General features: G+C 42.1%; 1 protein-coding gene across 1 annotated transcript in view; it reads right to left on the minus strand.

The window, feature by feature from the left end:
* Positions 1–17629, minus strand: part of enox2 (ecto-NOX disulfide-thiol exchanger 2) — a 176871-nt gene that overhangs the window by 125748 nt on the left and 33494 nt on the right. The window contains exon 2 of the mRNA XM_083891162.1: positions 11398–11458. Within this exon, the coding sequence (XP_083747288.1) occupies positions 11398–11425 (28 nt within the window). The 5' untranslated portion in view covers positions 11426–11458. The remainder of the gene's footprint in view (positions 1–11397; positions 11459–17629) is intronic.

Consider the following 17629-nt stretch of genomic DNA (forward strand, 5'->3'; position numbering starts at 1 on the left):
AACAAGATATTTACGCGACAGTACATGACAACAGTCGCAGCACAGAAACCAAACAACTTATATGGCATTAATGAAGCCAACAACTCCTAAGATCCCCCCCCCCCACCATATATATATACGCCAGGCCTATCTACTACAATGTGACTCATCGAGCTCCAGTGTTATGCTACAGGAATGTGATAGAAAGCGGCGTCAGCGTGGATCAAATCTAAATCTGAAAACTTCATCCACGAACAGCTGCAGTAGGCGTGTGCCAGTGTCCAGATCGCCGCCGTGGACTCGCATCTACTGCGCCCACGAGCAAGTGTTTAAAAAAAAACACAAAAAAAAACGCGTAATGGAAACGATTGCTGGATCCGTTCCGTTTTTTATGATCATCCACGGTAGTGGACATCACATAGGGAGAGACACGCAGCCGCCCGAGCACACTGAGAGGCAGAGAGGAGGGGAGCAGCACCGCTATCTTCTTCTTTTTCTGCGTCTCCACAGCTGGAAAACGCCCGATAATTACGCACTGGAAGGAGCTTAAAGAAAAACATCCCGGCTTCTTCTTCTTCTTCTTCTAACTTCAACTATAACGTAAATAAAATGTGCCAGCGCGCTGCACAACTCCTGCATTACCTGGTGCAACACACGCACACACACACACACACACACACACACCATGATTAACAACATCCCCGGTGCCAGCAAAAAAAAAAAAACTGCATGAGAATGTATGAAAGAACCAGCGGCTGAAACTTGAAGCTTTTTTACCTGTGTACTGCAACAGAAACATTGTCCACAGAAGGCGAGGTGCGGTTTGTGTCGGCGCCTCTGCGTGCACAGGACGGAGCCAAAAAACATTAAAAAAAAAAAAAAGAAAAGAAAAAGAAATCCTTGAATGGAGACGGGGCTTGGTCCCTCTGTCAGTCAGTCAGTCAGTGTGACCCACTCCGATCGCGCTCGGCAGACAGGACTGCAATGAGAGCAGCCAGTCAAAGCGGGACCTTTTTTAGCGACAAGCAGGCGAGTCCGCCCTCACGACGCGCGGCGGTGCGCGCTTCGCCTACTGGAGCGGAATACTAGTTCACTCCAGACGCGCACACGGCACAGTCCTGCACAGCACAGCACAGCACAGCAACACACAGCATGCAGGCGAACTGTTTGACTCCGGCTCCCTTCTTTTGTCTGGCTACTGTGAAAGCGAGCGAACTGTCAAGACACACACACAGAGAGAGAGAGACGGAGAGAGAGAGAGAGAGAGAGAGAGAGGGTGGGAGGGAGAGAGAGAGGATGTCTACAAGCGCGTGCACCGCCAAGCATCGCTCCAACAAAAATCACTCGGAGAAACCAGTGCGCACCCTTTCCACTGTTGAGCTGCGTGCCAAATACAAATACACTAGGAGTGACTGAAATATACACGCTTACAAGTTTCCCCCCCAAAAAAATTTGGTCGTGAATGTCAAGATATAGTTGGTGTAAAAAGTTTGACATGAAGGTGTCATTCTGTGGCCTGCCAGTTGGAGGAGGAGAAGCATAGAGATGATCCAATTCCATCCCAGTGCTCAGCATGCAGACTAATGAGCGAGAGGCACTTTTGTTAAAGGTGCATTATGTAATAAATCTAACGCAACTGGCCATAAAATCCTCATAATATGTCACAGAGACTCCAGAATAATAATAATAATAATAACTGAACTCGCCAACAACAACAGTACAGCCAGAAATATTTACATTATAACAATATTTTGCAGACTGCAAATCATGTTTATGTTTTGAAATCATGTTTTGGCATGTGGCGCCACCTACCGCCGTCTACCGATCATTGCAGTCCGTAGAGTCTCAGCTGCCGAGCAACCCACGGGTTGCCAGTTACGTCAGAAAACGAAACCTAAAATTTAATTTGAATGTAGGTTTTTGGCCACATTCTTACATATGGCACCTTTAAAGATCGAGATAGACTGTGCGATCTAAAATGAAGAAATAAAGGGGATTGTCCAAGTTTCTTGCAGTAATTTAATCCATCCACTCATCCATCTTCTATGCCAATCTCATCCGACATAGGGCGAAAGGAGGGGGGAAACCCTCGACAGGTCGCCAGTCCATCACAGGGCCACATAGAGACAAACAACCATCCACTTACGCTCTCTCAAACCCAGAGTGTCCAATTTAGTCATTTAATTTATCCATCCGTCCATCTTCTACCACTTTATCCTCCTCATGGGGGGCGCAGTGCCAATCCCAGCTGACATAGGGCGATAGGCAGGGATGGGGTACACCCTGGAGAGGTCGCCAGTCCATCACAGGGCCACATAGAGACAAACAACCATCGACTCTCACACCTACGGAAAATTTAGAGTGGCCAGTTTAACCTCATCCCCAAATCTGCATGTTTTTGGACTGTGGGAGGAAACCGGAAAAACCCGGAAAACCCATGCACACACACACACATACAGAAGAAAGACGCATAGTAATATAGTGTCTAATCTCAAATAAAGTGATATAGTGTTTTGTGAGACACAACGGCCAACATCTTGAGCTGTATGGGCAAAGGGTCATTGCCCCACCACCACGCAAACAAAAACCACCGCACCAAATCATCCAGATATATCCCCCAATTATTCTGATTAATTACCCAAAACACTGCAGGGGCCTCTACATGACATTATGCCGAGGTGATTTCCCACAGGACCCTACCACACACCCCCCCCCCCCAAACCTTAACCCAGTCGTGGTTCCACCTAGCCTCCATCAGTCAAAAAAATCAAACAAAAAAACGTAGCACCTCCTGTGCACAGTGTAGAAATGTTGCCGGGCAACATGAGATTCAAAATAACATTATACTGAGAAACACAGACAGACTCATGTGGAGCCGATAGGGTTCGACTGCATTGTGTGACCGACATGCATTTATAATTAAAAGTTCACGTATTATATATTCACTGGCTGTAAGTCTCGGATACATAAAATAGTCCTCGTCGTAGCTTACAGTCATAAAGATCACAGTCAGAGACGACTCCATCAATTAGCTTTGAAACAACACCCTCTCTGTCCATGCTGTAACGTGAGCTTCTCCGTTTCTTTGTTTTGGTAGCTGGTCCAGCTGTGTGAGCACGCTAGTGTTAGTGTTGGCCGTCCCACGTTCATGAAGTGAGTCCACTATGAAGAGTCAAAGTGAACGCAAACCAGAGTTTCCTTCACAGAAGAAACAACAGCGACTTTTCTCTGATGGAGAGCCTCGACTAGGACTCAGATAATGGGATCACTGCAGTGTGTATCATCTTTATTAAATAATATTTTTTTCACTGAATGTACTCTGAATGACTTCTACCAGTACCCCCGAACGTGCACCCTGAGTGATATTCAGCGACTTAAACACATCAGTCTCATCCAAGAACAATGCCGAATTGTAGATCAGTTAAATTCCTGAAAACGTGCTTTAATCTCCAACATTTAGCCTGGACATTTCTAAAACCTCATGATTGAACAGAGGAGTCTAGGTATATTTAGCTCTGGCGAAAGCTAACAATCACCGTGAGCCGAATCGCAACCCGTTCAGCTCGCATTTTCAGTTCAGTGACTGCGTCGGATGGAGTCTGCGCTCCGCTCATGCAGGAGGTACTGAACGATTCGCTGCGCAAATCTTTTGAACAAATAGTTCTAATGAACTGATTCTAATGATTCGCGACACCCAAATGGACTGCTTAAATGCCGGCGCTCACGTGTGACACTGAGTAACAGTTAACCTTGTCAAACACAATGAATTCACTTCCTAGTTTTCTAACGTAATACTGATATGACACCAAACAAGCAATAAAAACACACAGGAGGTAACAGGAAACCGTGCATCCTGCTGGTGAGTCACAGGTTTCAATAATAAACACATGTCAATATAGATACCGGCTTAAAAGACAAGACTGCCAGGGTTTGAAGAAGTGATGCGAATGTTACAGTTTATGACCATATAACCCTAAAGTCACTGGATCAATCTCTAAATCTACTTTTGAATAGACTTTTTCCATTTCTCCGCGTTTCAGACTTCTGTCATTTACGACAAGATCCCCGGACAATGGGTCAGGTACCTATTTTTGTTTTACATGCGAGACAGAGCAGATTAAAAAAATCCCTGTGATCAGGGGATTTTATATATTACTATTTATACTTCTCAACTGCATTGTATTTTCTATGAGTGTAGATCAATATCTTTTTGTGTAGAACCCCCCGAATATATCCCCCACGTCTCGACAGTCACCGACAAATAGGTCTCCACGCACCGTTAATCCCGTGTATCAGTTGGAGTTGGAGACATGCCATGCATTACATCGCTGAGCGATCACAAAGCGACATCTGTCCGAGGCGAACGAAACAGCATTTTCTCAACATCGCAAACATCTCGGGGGCAATTTGAACGTATCATTTAAAGTTGTTGAAATGACTATTATTTGATAAGGAGGATATTGTTGTTATCCTGTTGCCAGAAGAGCCAGATTCCCCCCAAAAATGGTATGTTAATTGGGGTAAATGTGGAAGTTAATTTTAAAATCACTTCCAGATGGTGAACAAACCACTTAAGCAGATGTTTACGTCTCATAATGAAACCTATACCTATGTTTTCAAGGCTTACGTTTCAATGGGTTTTTTGAAGTCAAGATTAGAAGCCAAACGTCAACATCTACAGTGCATTCAGCCAATAACAACAAGCTTCAACATCACCTCCATGAAAACAGAGGGCATTTTATAGCCTTTCGAGTGTATCACACAATTGTGCCTGTACATTATACCGGTATACACAAGTTCAGTTGTGTAGTTTGTGCCAAAATACCTTTTATATACTTTACTATTTTCTCCCCTAACCAAACAAATATGCCTACCTCACACAAAAAAATCTCAAAAGATAGGTAGAAAATAAAAATACTTACCAACATCGTGTACCAAAGTGTCACTGCTTTCACTTTCACGGAAATCAGAGGTACAATATGCGACAAAAACAAGGTGTTGGGCTGATTCCACGTACTGTTATGACAGTAACTGCACTGTGGTGTCTTTCATCCATTGTCAGTAAATTGCCACCCGGTGATTCTTAAGCGCTTTGACAAATTCGGAGAAATAAACCGGTGTTCATCTCCCGCGACATTTGCTCAATACACACACATACGGTCACTTCCTAGAATAGCACGTTCAGTCAGCCATTGTGTAAGGATGACGCGCCGCATTTATATACAGCGTATAGAGTCATCCAGTGTATGTATGGAAAATAGATTTCATGAGATCATATCAGCTCAACAGCTTGAAAGCAACCACAGAGAAGCCTCTCTACTACGTGTAGATCTGCGGGTTTTTCTTCCTTTATATTTACAAAACCACATACAATCAAAATACAATTTGAGGGACCGCCCTGATGCATAATCAAGGATTATTTCCACTGTTTTCTGCATGTGAAAGGACGGATACTGAGAAAGGGCTGTATGTGAAAATGCAAATGTCAGCTCCTGCCTGCTACTTACAGTAGCCAAATCTCTGGATGATGTCCAAGTGAGCTCATGCGAGAATGCGGCTGGAGACACACCAGATAATCCACATCCAGTGGATGAATGAGTGTCCTGCCTACTGCATGCTTAAGCTCGGTGCCACCCCCTCACTCAACTGGATTCTCCAGAGATTCTCATGTGGTTTGTGAGAAAAAAAAAATCTTGCATTGAAAAATCTCCTCCTGACAGACCATGCCTGGACCAAATTCCTTGGACAGTATGTGGAGTTCTTGCCTGAGAAAATGGCTATGCATACACTTGTCCCTTTGCAGAAGACATAAGGCATTCCAGAGCCTCTTACAATACACTTAACTAAATGCTTACTCTAACCTAAACTCAATTATAACCCTCAAAAAACCTTTTGAAGCTGGAGGACCTTCTGTAATGCCCTCGCAACGACGGTTTCGAGTGGAAATTTGTGCACACGACCTAATAAGACAGACTTAAACAAGCGCCAGAACACAGTGTAAGGAGAGTACTCCATAATCCTCTGCATTTTGGGACATAACAGACACGAAGCAACACACTGATGGTCGCCTTTCTCACTGTCCAAGGTTTCGCCGGAAATGAGTTGTCATAAATAAACGGAACACTTTCCAGGCAGAATTCAATTACCGCTGTCAGCCAATAGTAATGAGTAACAGCCAATGCATGCTCTCATTCAATTTCAGTGCCACTGGGGAATGATGTTTGCCTGATGTCCTGTTTTTTTTTTTATACAATAACGTTCTTTCTGTGGCCTGTTTGGTGTGGCAAAACATTCAAATCAAACACTAATTTGAATCCGTGCCGCAGCAGATCAAAGTGGCCTTGGTTTGCTTTTATAACCCTCTTTCGTCAAATTGATTGCCGCGACATGAAACCGAGGTAAAAATGTCGTTCCGATGGGAAGATTTCGTCATTGACGTGAGAGAGTTCACAAGTTCATATCATCCATCGCGGTTTTTTTTTATGTTAATGCAGAAACATACAGAACGGTCGACCTATTAAAATCTAATCTCCCGCTCAACGCATTTTATTTCATTAGCGGGAAAATCCTTTATTTTATGAATAATTCAAATTCAGTCGCTGCATATTAAATGAAAGCTGTGCCTCAGACGACTATCAGAGTGAAATTTTAAGGGCTTTGAGAAGCGTAGCCTACTTGACTAGGATTCCTGTAATTTACTATTTCCCTTTTCACCGCATAACATTTATGACTATTTGTCCTGTGAGATGTTGGCGCCGATCCTCCGCCCGTATTGAGTTAATTGCCAAATCACACAGCTTTGTTTTCATTTGGAACAGTGAGAATAATCTGTACTGTATCAATATGCCCTGTGCAATCAAACAACAGGGCTCAGACAGCTGAAGCTCCAGAATGCCCTAAGAGAAGGAAAGAGGAGGATATTTTAAAAAAAAGTTTTGCTCAGCAGAAAACAATGACCACACTGATATTTAGTGTTGTCCAGTATGGGATCAGTGAATTGTGCTTTTATAGCTTAGGTACAAATGGAAAGTGTCATTGTCCTTTGTTGAAGAATGCAGCCAGCACAGAAAAGAGGATGGGGCGACATCTCTGTCTTTTGGGCTCTTGCAAGTTATCTTTGACCTCCATCTTGCTTAATCCTTCCCTCGCTAATTACTTATCTCTTTTGCTACTCCCTCCTTTACCTCATCCCCTTGCCCCAGAGTGATGGTTAGCAGATGATCATCTGGACAGGAAAGGTTGTTGTGACTCCCCAGTTTAACGCAAACTCATTAAGTGAGCCTCACAGAGTCCCAGTTCACGTACCGGTGTATTCCTCCTTGGACGGACTTAATGAGTTGTAGAGAAGTGACAAGGCACCATGACAAGGAAGTGGAGCCACCACGTGTTGAGATCTAGAGCTGTTAGTTTCCATGATGAAGAGACAGATGGGAGATACTTTATGTACCTCGCTGACTGCAGAAACCAAATTAGCCTTCACCAAAAAGGAGGCCAGGGTTTTCTCTGAAGAGTTCTCCATCAGCATGAATGTTGATGGTAATGGGTCTTGAACAGAGGTGACCTGTTACCCACTCTGCAGTCTTGTAATGTTGCTAACAGCGTTCCAACCATCATTCAAAGCCAGAGAACCACTTGACACAGCACCACTCATACATTCACCACCGATACAGGCCCGCAAGAAGAGGTGATGACAAATTGCGTTTCGCCTGTTCTCCAATGTCACAACACCGCATTTAAATGCTCCGAGTCGTCTGACACGAGCGCGAGGCAGTTCATGTGAGCAAGTGGGCACTGCGGCGCAGTTTGGCAGCTGTGTTGTGCACCAAGCTGGTTGTGATTCCTGGCAACAAAAGTACCATCAGCACTGCAAAGGCATGAAATTCACTGCCCCCGAGTCAACATTAACACAAAGGCAGGTAATGTCTTGCAGCCAGAGTGTTACAGCTCCCACCAAGAGGTCAACAACAAAACAATCAGGCTGAAAAATGTGGGATAAATACACTGTAGAACTCTTACAGTTGAAACGTCTTTCCCTCTGAGCTTGACGATCCTTCATGAGGACACACCATTAACTCATCTGTATCATGTATGTGTAGTAACAGAAAACCAGCGTTCAATTTCTCAAGTAGCAACAACTTATGTTTTCTTCTCGACAACTATTGGTCAAATGATTGGTCATCTGTCTTCTGATGATTATTATTATTATTATAATAATATTCATTTTGGATGTCAAATTAATTCACACCATAAAAGTGGGACAAAGAAGACGACAACACAACACAATCCATATTTTCCTTGATTCTGACAAATCCACTGTGAATGAATACAATCAATGTGCAAAAATGCAAAATGATGGACACACTTTTTTATTTATTTAAATGTCATTGTTGCCAGTGCTTGCCAAAGTTGATTATTTACAAGAGTTTTATGGACACACCCAACAAAGTTTATTTCAATTTGTTTGAATTAAAAGGCTTCTTGTACACATCATCACTGGAGGGAAATCTGATTCTTAAAAAGATAGAGATAAAGATATGGTCCCTTTGGACAGCCGCCATTTTGACATGTTTTAACAGGAAAATCACAGGTGTTATTAACAATGGCTTTGTTCAGTTCATACAAGTCAGGACTGTGTGACAGTGAACCAAAATGAAAGAAAACCGATCATTCATTTTGATTATTTACACTTCTGCTTTTCCTTGTGTGGCTGTATCAGTATCTGGAAAATATTTGCTGCAAATATCGCTAAAATTCACCTTTGTAGATGAAGCTGATGTCTTGCACTACACAAAAAATACATTGAAAAGTATCCATTTAAGTGTCGGCAAACAAACAACGCTTTCTCCACCCCCAAAAACAAATGAGCACAATTGCAAATGAAGCGATTATCTCTAGATACTGTACATTTATCAACCAACTGTGACTGTTTGCTAATTAAGTGAAGCACTGCAGGAGTAAAACTGTAAGAAAAGCTGATGAGAGCCGACTTTTTAATTCAAAGCATCATAAACTCCACCGGTATTTCTGTTTTAAATGGCATTTCAATCAAAATGACTTCAAACGTTTGCATTTACTTGACTGTAAAAGTCTTCTGTTTTTTCCGTTTTTGGTGATATTTTTGACATCACTGATATTTTACTGTTAACAAAAAAAATGTCTCCATAGTAAACCTGGAAACTAGTGTCATGGATTTGAGCAAAAAAAGTTAGCTGAATGTGTTATTACATTCTTTCATTTTCAGTCTTTCCTACTGCAGACGGTCATGCAGTGGAGGCTGCTGTGAACAGAATTTGATTAATCCATCCAATTCTGTGTGCACTGTGGAGAGTAAAGCAAATGATTTATCACCCATAGGTGTATTTTCTGCTCCTTTTTTTTCTTCATTCAAACCTGAAAAAATAGGCTCCACAGCCCTTAAGCCATTGTTAAATTAATGAAGAAAGAGACAGAAACCTCAGCATCTTCATTGTACCGCAAAACTGACCTGAGACACCTTTAAACTGCTGAATGCTCTTGAACAGAGGAAGAAGACAATCCTCGATAATTAAAAAAAACACAAAAGGGAAAATTTACCTAATACTGTAAGAGTCTGTAGTGTACGCGGGTGAAGAATAAGAAAGAGAGTGGGTATACAACGGAGAAAGAGCAGACCAGACAAGCAGGAAGGAGGGAGGCAGAAAGGCCAAGTATCAGACAGAGCATTCATTATCACCTGACTGACCTGCATATTGCACCATGTGAGAGTAATGAAAAAGGACACACTCATCGGCTTAAGCCCGGCAAGAAAAGTGTTTTTCATTCCACCCTCTTTTTCAATCCGTCACTTTCTTATTCGGTTAATTTTCTACTCTCAGACAACGTACTGTAGGATCCAATTGTTTTCAAGAAAAACACAATAACAACTCACTGAGGTATTGCAATGCCACAACAAATCTTACATTCTTAGAACTGCCCATGCATGGCAGTTCCTTTGAACATGATTATGCGGACAGCTAATTGTGCATTTCGATATTCTTTTTTACTGCATTGTTTCCCTTTATCTTAACAGTTACATGGAATTCTGAGGCAGACTAATAGCTGGTCTGGAGCTATAATAACAACAATTACAGCCTATAGCCGTATTATCTGCTGTGGGAGAATGAGCACATTTATGATTTAACGCAGGTGCTTGTGCTACACACAAACATACTGATGCTAATGTTTACCACGTTCCTTATCTTAGTTAATTCATGTTTCCAAATTAACACAGAAGTACAGCAAATGCTGATGGGCATGCAACACACTTTGCAGATATTATTTGATCATAAACCAAAGCAGGAAAAGCTAAAGGGTCAATGAAAACATGATGGGAAACACATTATATGGGGACTATGGTAAAATGTCAGTCTTTATCAAAGTCTTAGTCTGTTTTATCTCCATCAGAGGTAAGGATGTCAATGTCCAGGCATATGAAGATCTCATGATACAATAGTCCAGGTTCACAGCTGTAACAGGACACCTTTTTTCTCAAGATGCTCTGAAACTTAAGGGGTGCCGGAAGGCTCAGGCGGTGGAGCTGGCATCCCATGGGCCAAGGACCCCCTGCAGCAACCCGGGTTAGATTCCACCCAGTGGACATTTTGCCGTGCGTGTCCCTGCCCCCTTTTCACTCTACTCTGCCCTGTCCATAATTCAGCTTGGCCCATAAATTGTTAATTGTTTTATTTATTTTCGTCTTGTACAAACTGTGCCAGAGAGGAGGATAGTCACTGGCTTCGGTATCCAATGACGTTATAACTCGAACATTCTATTTTGAGGACACAATACAACACAGGATGGTGGCGAAACGAGTACCCAGCGTGTTTTCTAACAATTTTCGCACGAGTGTTAACAAGACCTGTCGTATTTGAGTTAGCACGTTGTCTTCTCAGGTATCGCTTCACAGACGTTCTTCTCACTTTTGCAATGTTGATGTTTCAGGCTTTGCAATCACATGGAATCCTACTCTTGTGGGTCACTTATGTCATTCTATGTGTGTGTGTGTGCATGTCTGTAGCAGGTTGTGAGAACACATTTTGTTTCAAGGCTTTGTTTGTGAAGACATTTGTCTGGTCCTTACCATTTTAAAGGACTTTTTAAGAATCAATACCTCACTTTAGAGACGTCTCGAATTGGGTTTAGGGTTGGGGTTGGCATTTGTACTTGTGATGGTAAGGATCTAGGGAATGCATTCTTATTAGTTTGAATACGTTATGAGAAGCTGCAGATTTTGGGGCCTGCACAAAAATGAAACCAAAGTGAGCATGGGGGAAATAAATGTAAGTGATGGGGAAATAATCCAAATTCAAGCAAGAGTGAAGCGGGCGCAAAAAAGGAGAAGTCAAAGAAATTTTACAGTGAAAACAACAACTGTATGCAACATAAATTCAAGCCTCCTACCTGTGTAGTCTTTGAACATCATAGACATGACCTCAGCCTCTCCCCTGGTCCTGTGGCAAATCTGTTTTGGAAACAAAAACCAAGAATAAATCGAGGATTAATGAGCCACAGTGTGTTCTATTCATATGAATGCTACAGACGATTCTCATGCATTGTATACTGTAACTCGACATGACTCGCTCATTAATCTATTCCTCAGTCGATCAAGGACACCGACTGGGGCAAGCCGTTAAGAAGGGGTCAAAACAGAAAGGCTTTGTCTCGAATAGACGGAGAAGACAAACAGAAGAATGTAATTCATCTGCTTCTTCAAGAAGCTCGACCTTCCTTCCTTTGTGGAGCAAAAGATCATCTGGGCCAGAGAGAGCTCTGAGGAGCGGGAGGGACCGACTACACTATTAACATTCAAACTGGGGGATCAGCATAGATGAAATATAAAACGCTGCCAGAGGGACGCACAGAGAATTCTCTAATGCAGTTCGTTCCACCGAGAGGGGCCCTGAGGGTGCCGTGATGACCAGAGTAATTGGCTTTCTCCAGCTATGATAATATGCATCAGTCATGCCATGGCAACACACTCCTGGGCCACTGAGAAGGTCACACCGATGCCCGAAACCTTGATCCCCCCTCTGCCTGGCAATCGTATCTGAATGGAGTCTCGCTTAAGTGTGTTAACATATGCGAACATTTTCTACATTCTTGCGATTTTACCTTAAAAGTCCACTGAGAGATTATTGGCAGAAATTGAAAGTATGTTCATATATAAGTGTATAATGGCTTTAAACCAAAGATTCCTTGGTGTTCATAGCAGTAGCACAAGGCCAATCCTATCCTATATCAATCCTATAGTGGCTAAAACATACCCGTATGAAATGGGACACCCCTTCAAGAATGTGATATGTAATTACATAAGCAGAGGTGGCATATTTTTGCAACAGGTCATCATGAAAAAAAATGAATCGCTATCGCTATTGTGGACTATGTGGAATTTATTATGTGCTTGTGTGAATTCAAAGTAGCAGCATGTAAGAATGTGTCTTCAGCACCTAAGAATACTGGTTGGTCTGTAAATGGTTTCTACAAGTGAGTGGAAACAGGCTACACAACGTCATCTTTATGATGGTAACACTTACCCAGGATTCCTTTAATCAGGGAAGTATCTCATAGCTCAGTGTTTGAAGTGTATCCCCGAAGAATCTGTGTTTGAAGGGCTACTTATACCCTGATACTTCACCCTACCGCTGTATCTCAACAATATCAATACATCCTATGCCTACGGGTGAATGTGCAAAAACCGAGTAGTGGTGCCAAGTCGGAGGAGCAAGACGTGAAAAGGGATTGAACCTAAAGCTGGAGACACACTACACAACTCTCGCAGTCGTTGTCGAATGTTGAAAAGACTTGGCGTACATGCTAACCCACTGGTTTCAGCAGACTTTTTTATGATGACTGAAAGACTGGGGATCACACGTTTAGCGACTGCACCTGATGAGGGATCACGGACTACCAAACCAACTGAGCGCAGCATCAAACTCTCACAAGAGCAACCGTGTCTACAAACATCGCCATGGTTATTTTGATATTCCCGCTACTTCCTGTCAGCTTCTGACACTATTTCCTGTGTCCCACCTACTCTTTTTCATTGTCTGTTGGCGACATGTGTTTGCAGTTGGGTCGGTAATCAGTGAACACTACCCGATTGCATCCAGAGGCAGCTCAAAGAATTCAAACATTGTTTGACTATGACTGCGGTTGGCACCTCACACACTTGCCAATTCATGTCTTCCCCCCCTCACACACTAACAGATTTTAACAGAATTCTGACTGTCCCCAACTGGTGCTAACTGGTGCAGACTCTGCCCAACTGTGAATTGTGGGTAATATCAGGCGAAACATCTTGTCGTGTGTCCCCAGCTTAAGTCTTACTCTGGGCCAGAGCCTTGATTTACGGAAGCCACAATCACGCACTGCTATGTTACTACAGCAGCCCAAATGGATTTGCTTTTTGAAGAAAAAAAATGGCTCGGCCCACATAAATCAATGAAGATTGTGGAAACAGCAGAGACAGGGAGAGTGGAACAAGTGAAGAGAGTTTGTTTCATAGTGTTGAAATCCTCTCTGGGGATATGAAGGTCACCTGACATGCTTGGGGTAAGAGGAGGAGTTATGGGTTATAATAACTATAACTATAACAACAATATCTGTGTTTTTGGGTTGTTGTTCAAAGCAAAAAATCATGAAACCAAAAGTGAAAAATGCAATAATTGCATATAATACAACAGCTTTGTGGGTATTTTATTGAATTGCATTCTGTGTTGTGTTATAAAAGTCATAAGACAGGACGGTACATTTAAGCTGACACATACTGTGTGACGATCACAATATGATCTTGGTACACACGCTAACATTTCCATGGAATCCTTGCAGGCCACGAAGCATGCCCATCTTGACAAACAGCTCTTTATAAAGCACATCGAATAGAAAGCAACTCGCAGCAACAGAGTTGAAAAGACAGACCTTGACAGTCGCCAAGAACGTGTACTAAACATACAAAGATATTATTTCTGAAAATCTTCAGAAATACGCAACAAATATGTGTGCTTCGCATCGAGAAAACTGGATTAACATAATTTCAACATCTTGTGATCTGTGTGTATGAAAGATATTTGTTTATCAGACATGACACAGGAGACGGGGGGAATAAACAACATCGAGGACTGAACATTCAGTGACTGTTCTCCTGCAGCTTGCTCATTTCTTAAATGTGCATTCTGGGTACAGTTACATTAACATTGAAGCATAAAGTTAAAGCAGTCGGATAAATGGCCACTTCCCCATAGAGTGTCGTGCTACAACACAATGCAACTCAAACACACCCCAACAGAATATTCATTAGTTGGTATACAATTCGAAAAGATATTGAAATTACTTTACACAACCCTCTTAGATTTAACATGTACACACATTTTACCTGATTGCGCAGTATGATTATTTTAAATTATGAAAATGTGCACCGACTCGACTGGAGCAACAGAGCCAATTGAACACAAACACACAACCAGAGTTAGTTACATTTGACAACTTTAGGATGCACATGTACTCCTATACTCATGCACATCTTTTAAATCCTTATATTTGGAACTGTGGAGGCCCTAGCAGTCCGCATGTGAAAGTGTGAAAAAAAAATGACACATATTTTTGTGGTACTCCTCAATCTAAGTACAGGAGATCGCAATGTTGACTTCTGCACTTATTTGGGACGTCACAATGCGCTAAATTCTTGGAATTGTTGTCTTACAAAAACAAAATAAACTTGCCTTGCCTTACCGAGCTCCGCTTTGTCCGTAAAACACGTGAGAGTGCGGGCGAGGGCAACGGTATCCGAAAAAACACGTAAAGTTCTATTCTTGGCTCCACAGTGCAGCACAGAGTCCTACACAAACGTCCAGCCTCAGAGGATGTATCTGTCCAGTGGATACATGTTATATATGACAGCAAAGTGCCTGCTAGAGCCTGCAAATGATCACTTTTCCAAATGCTAACTGTTGTTAGCTCCCAGTAGCCTCTGTGGCTGATGTCATTTCCCGTCCCTTAAGTTTCGTTTCCCTTTTTTTTTTTTAAGGTGGCCCTAAAGAGATATTACTAAACAGAGCTTTCAGAACAGGACTGTTTTTGGCAGGGTGACTGAACTGCTGTGGTGCTTCATCCTTACGGTATTTTGACCAAAGCGTGTCATGGACCTGCTCATTAGGACATCAGGGAACTAGGTTAACTTGGAGAAATACGGTATAATATGTCCCCTTTAAGGTTTAAAAATAAAGAAGGCCACCTTTAACAGGCAAAATGCCCCAGAAAACATCCTCTGATCATGTTTAAGTCTATCCAATATTACAGTCACGATCTGTCAACTTCAAAAAGCCCCAAAAAGGAGAGAGGAAACATTCACACATGGGTGTAGCAGGCTGCAGATGAGTGTACAGAGATTGTTGTTGGCAACCAATAACGACAGCATATGTTGTGGTCAGTAAGCAGCTGACTGTGCCAAAAAGTTGAGGTGTTTAAACCCCCCTGAGCTGAACAACAAACGGCTTTTACCAATACCACATGTCCCGTGACATCATTTACCGACGTTTTCAAACAGCAAATTTAAGGTTAAAGTTAGCACCTCTAGAATCTGAAAATGTCAAGTTTGTGAAAACTCAAGTTCAAAGGCACATCAGACACCTTCCTTTCACCTGATCAAGAGCAACGCTGGGATCGGCTCCTCCGCGAACCGTTTATTACCGTTTCTGTGTCTGATGTGGTGAATCCAACAACTCTTCCCAGGTTTATTTGGGTCGAGATGGTTCAGATTTGTCACATGCATCTGTCCGCGATATAATCATTTCCACGGCGTCCTTAAGGAAACCACTGACCTCATGGTATATTACTCACAGAAGGCCTTCTTGATCTTCTCAAACAGGATGCATAGTGAGGAGATGTTTATCAGAGAATGTGCTATTTGTTTCCTCTGTCCAGATGGTTTTGACATATAGAACAATGTAAGAAAAAAAATGGAGGACTGAACCCTTGGAGGATGAGAAATCAGACAAATGTGATTAAAGAGTGGCTTGGGTTCAGATCAGAGTTCCAGTGATAAATATATTCCAAAAAAATCATCATTATTTCCAAAGAAAATAATGCTACAACATAATTTAAACACATGACATGGTCATCTTAATGGTGGGTCTCCACAACTGGCAATGGAATTGTTCAATTAAAACAAAGGCTCCTGGAACCGATTTGAGGAAATGTGTAGGGCAAAGATTACAAATACGAAGCCGGGAATACAGAAGCCTCACAGTGGCCTTTAAAATCAGCCTGTGATGTTGTCATTTAAATTCAGCGCTCTTATCAATATGCAAGCTTCGGAGTAAACACAAAAGCTTGCAAGAGTTTCATGCAGAAGTAAGCGCTTGCTGTGACCACAGGCATTATTAATGGGATTTTATTTGGGGCACAGACGTGTTTGTCAAAACAAGAGAAGAAGAAGACACAAGAAAAGTAGAATATACATATACATATGTATATATATATATATATATATATATATACAATGTGAACATCTTGTGCAGCAGGATATGGACATGCAGCATTAGCATTTTGCCAGATGGAAGCGTCTCTTAACAGTTCGCTGCAAGACAAAGTCAGTTTTAGTGTTTCTTGCACGTCTTCCCCTCCTAGATATTCATCATTCAGGAAAAATGTTCGGCCTTGTGTCGCTATGTTTATATATGTGTTTTCGTATGTATTTTCACGCGCAGCTTTTTCATCTTGACAAACGCACGAGGCTAGACACACTGTGTCTACCGGGGATTAAAGGATCCCCTCAGTGATGAGAGGATTATCAGACTCAACCAACCCCTATAGTGATGGAGAAGGAAGATACCCCGCAATGGACCCGATAGGTCAATTCATCTTTTATCTTCCCTGCAAGGGGAAAAAAAGGAGCCCATGAAAACACAAATCATATCACCCCGGGCATAAATTTGCAGCGTTTGGATTAATCATACCAACTTCACAAGAACTGATCTGTGCTTCACAAGCGGATCCTTTGTGCATTTTCTTTCCTGTTGCCGTCCCTCAGTCTGAGCGCTTATCTCTGTGATAAAGTACCTCGTCTCCCACGCAGGGGCCAAAAAAGAATGCTCAGAGGAGTTTACGTTTGTCTGAAACTCATAGAAAATGCATCGAGAAAAGTAGCACAAAGCACGACCTGACTACAACCGTCATGTTTGCACAAACACGAACAGAGAGGAGTTCAAATATTCATCTGCTCGCATTTGTTTGCGTTTTTGAATTTCAAGTTGCGTGGTGTTTTGAGTCAACTGGATTTGCTCGTCAGGAGTAAATACACTGGGTTCTTTGAATCAAAGTCAACAGTTTAAAGCACTTTCCTATCAAAAGACTATAGATTACATTTTACGAACATTTTATAAATGGACTGCCTTTATTGTCGCTGATTTGAGGTTATATGACATGACATGAATAGATAAAATGTTGTGAACCATAAACTCCTTGTTCACACCAGGGTAACTACTTGATACAAAGTGTCCATTGATAATCCAAATGATAACATAACCTTCACGAAGAAACGTAGCGCAGCCTACGACTCAATGTTGAAATAGAACATAGAACAGGCTGCATAATAGCACATGTAGCCACCCAAGGCATCGCTTCAGCATATCTAAGG

The sequence above is a fragment of the Microchirus variegatus genome, assembly GCF_963457635.1.
Source record: "Microchirus variegatus genome assembly, chromosome: 6".
In the NCBI taxonomy this organism is placed as follows: domain Eukaryota; kingdom Metazoa; phylum Chordata; class Actinopteri; order Pleuronectiformes; family Soleidae; genus Microchirus; species Microchirus variegatus.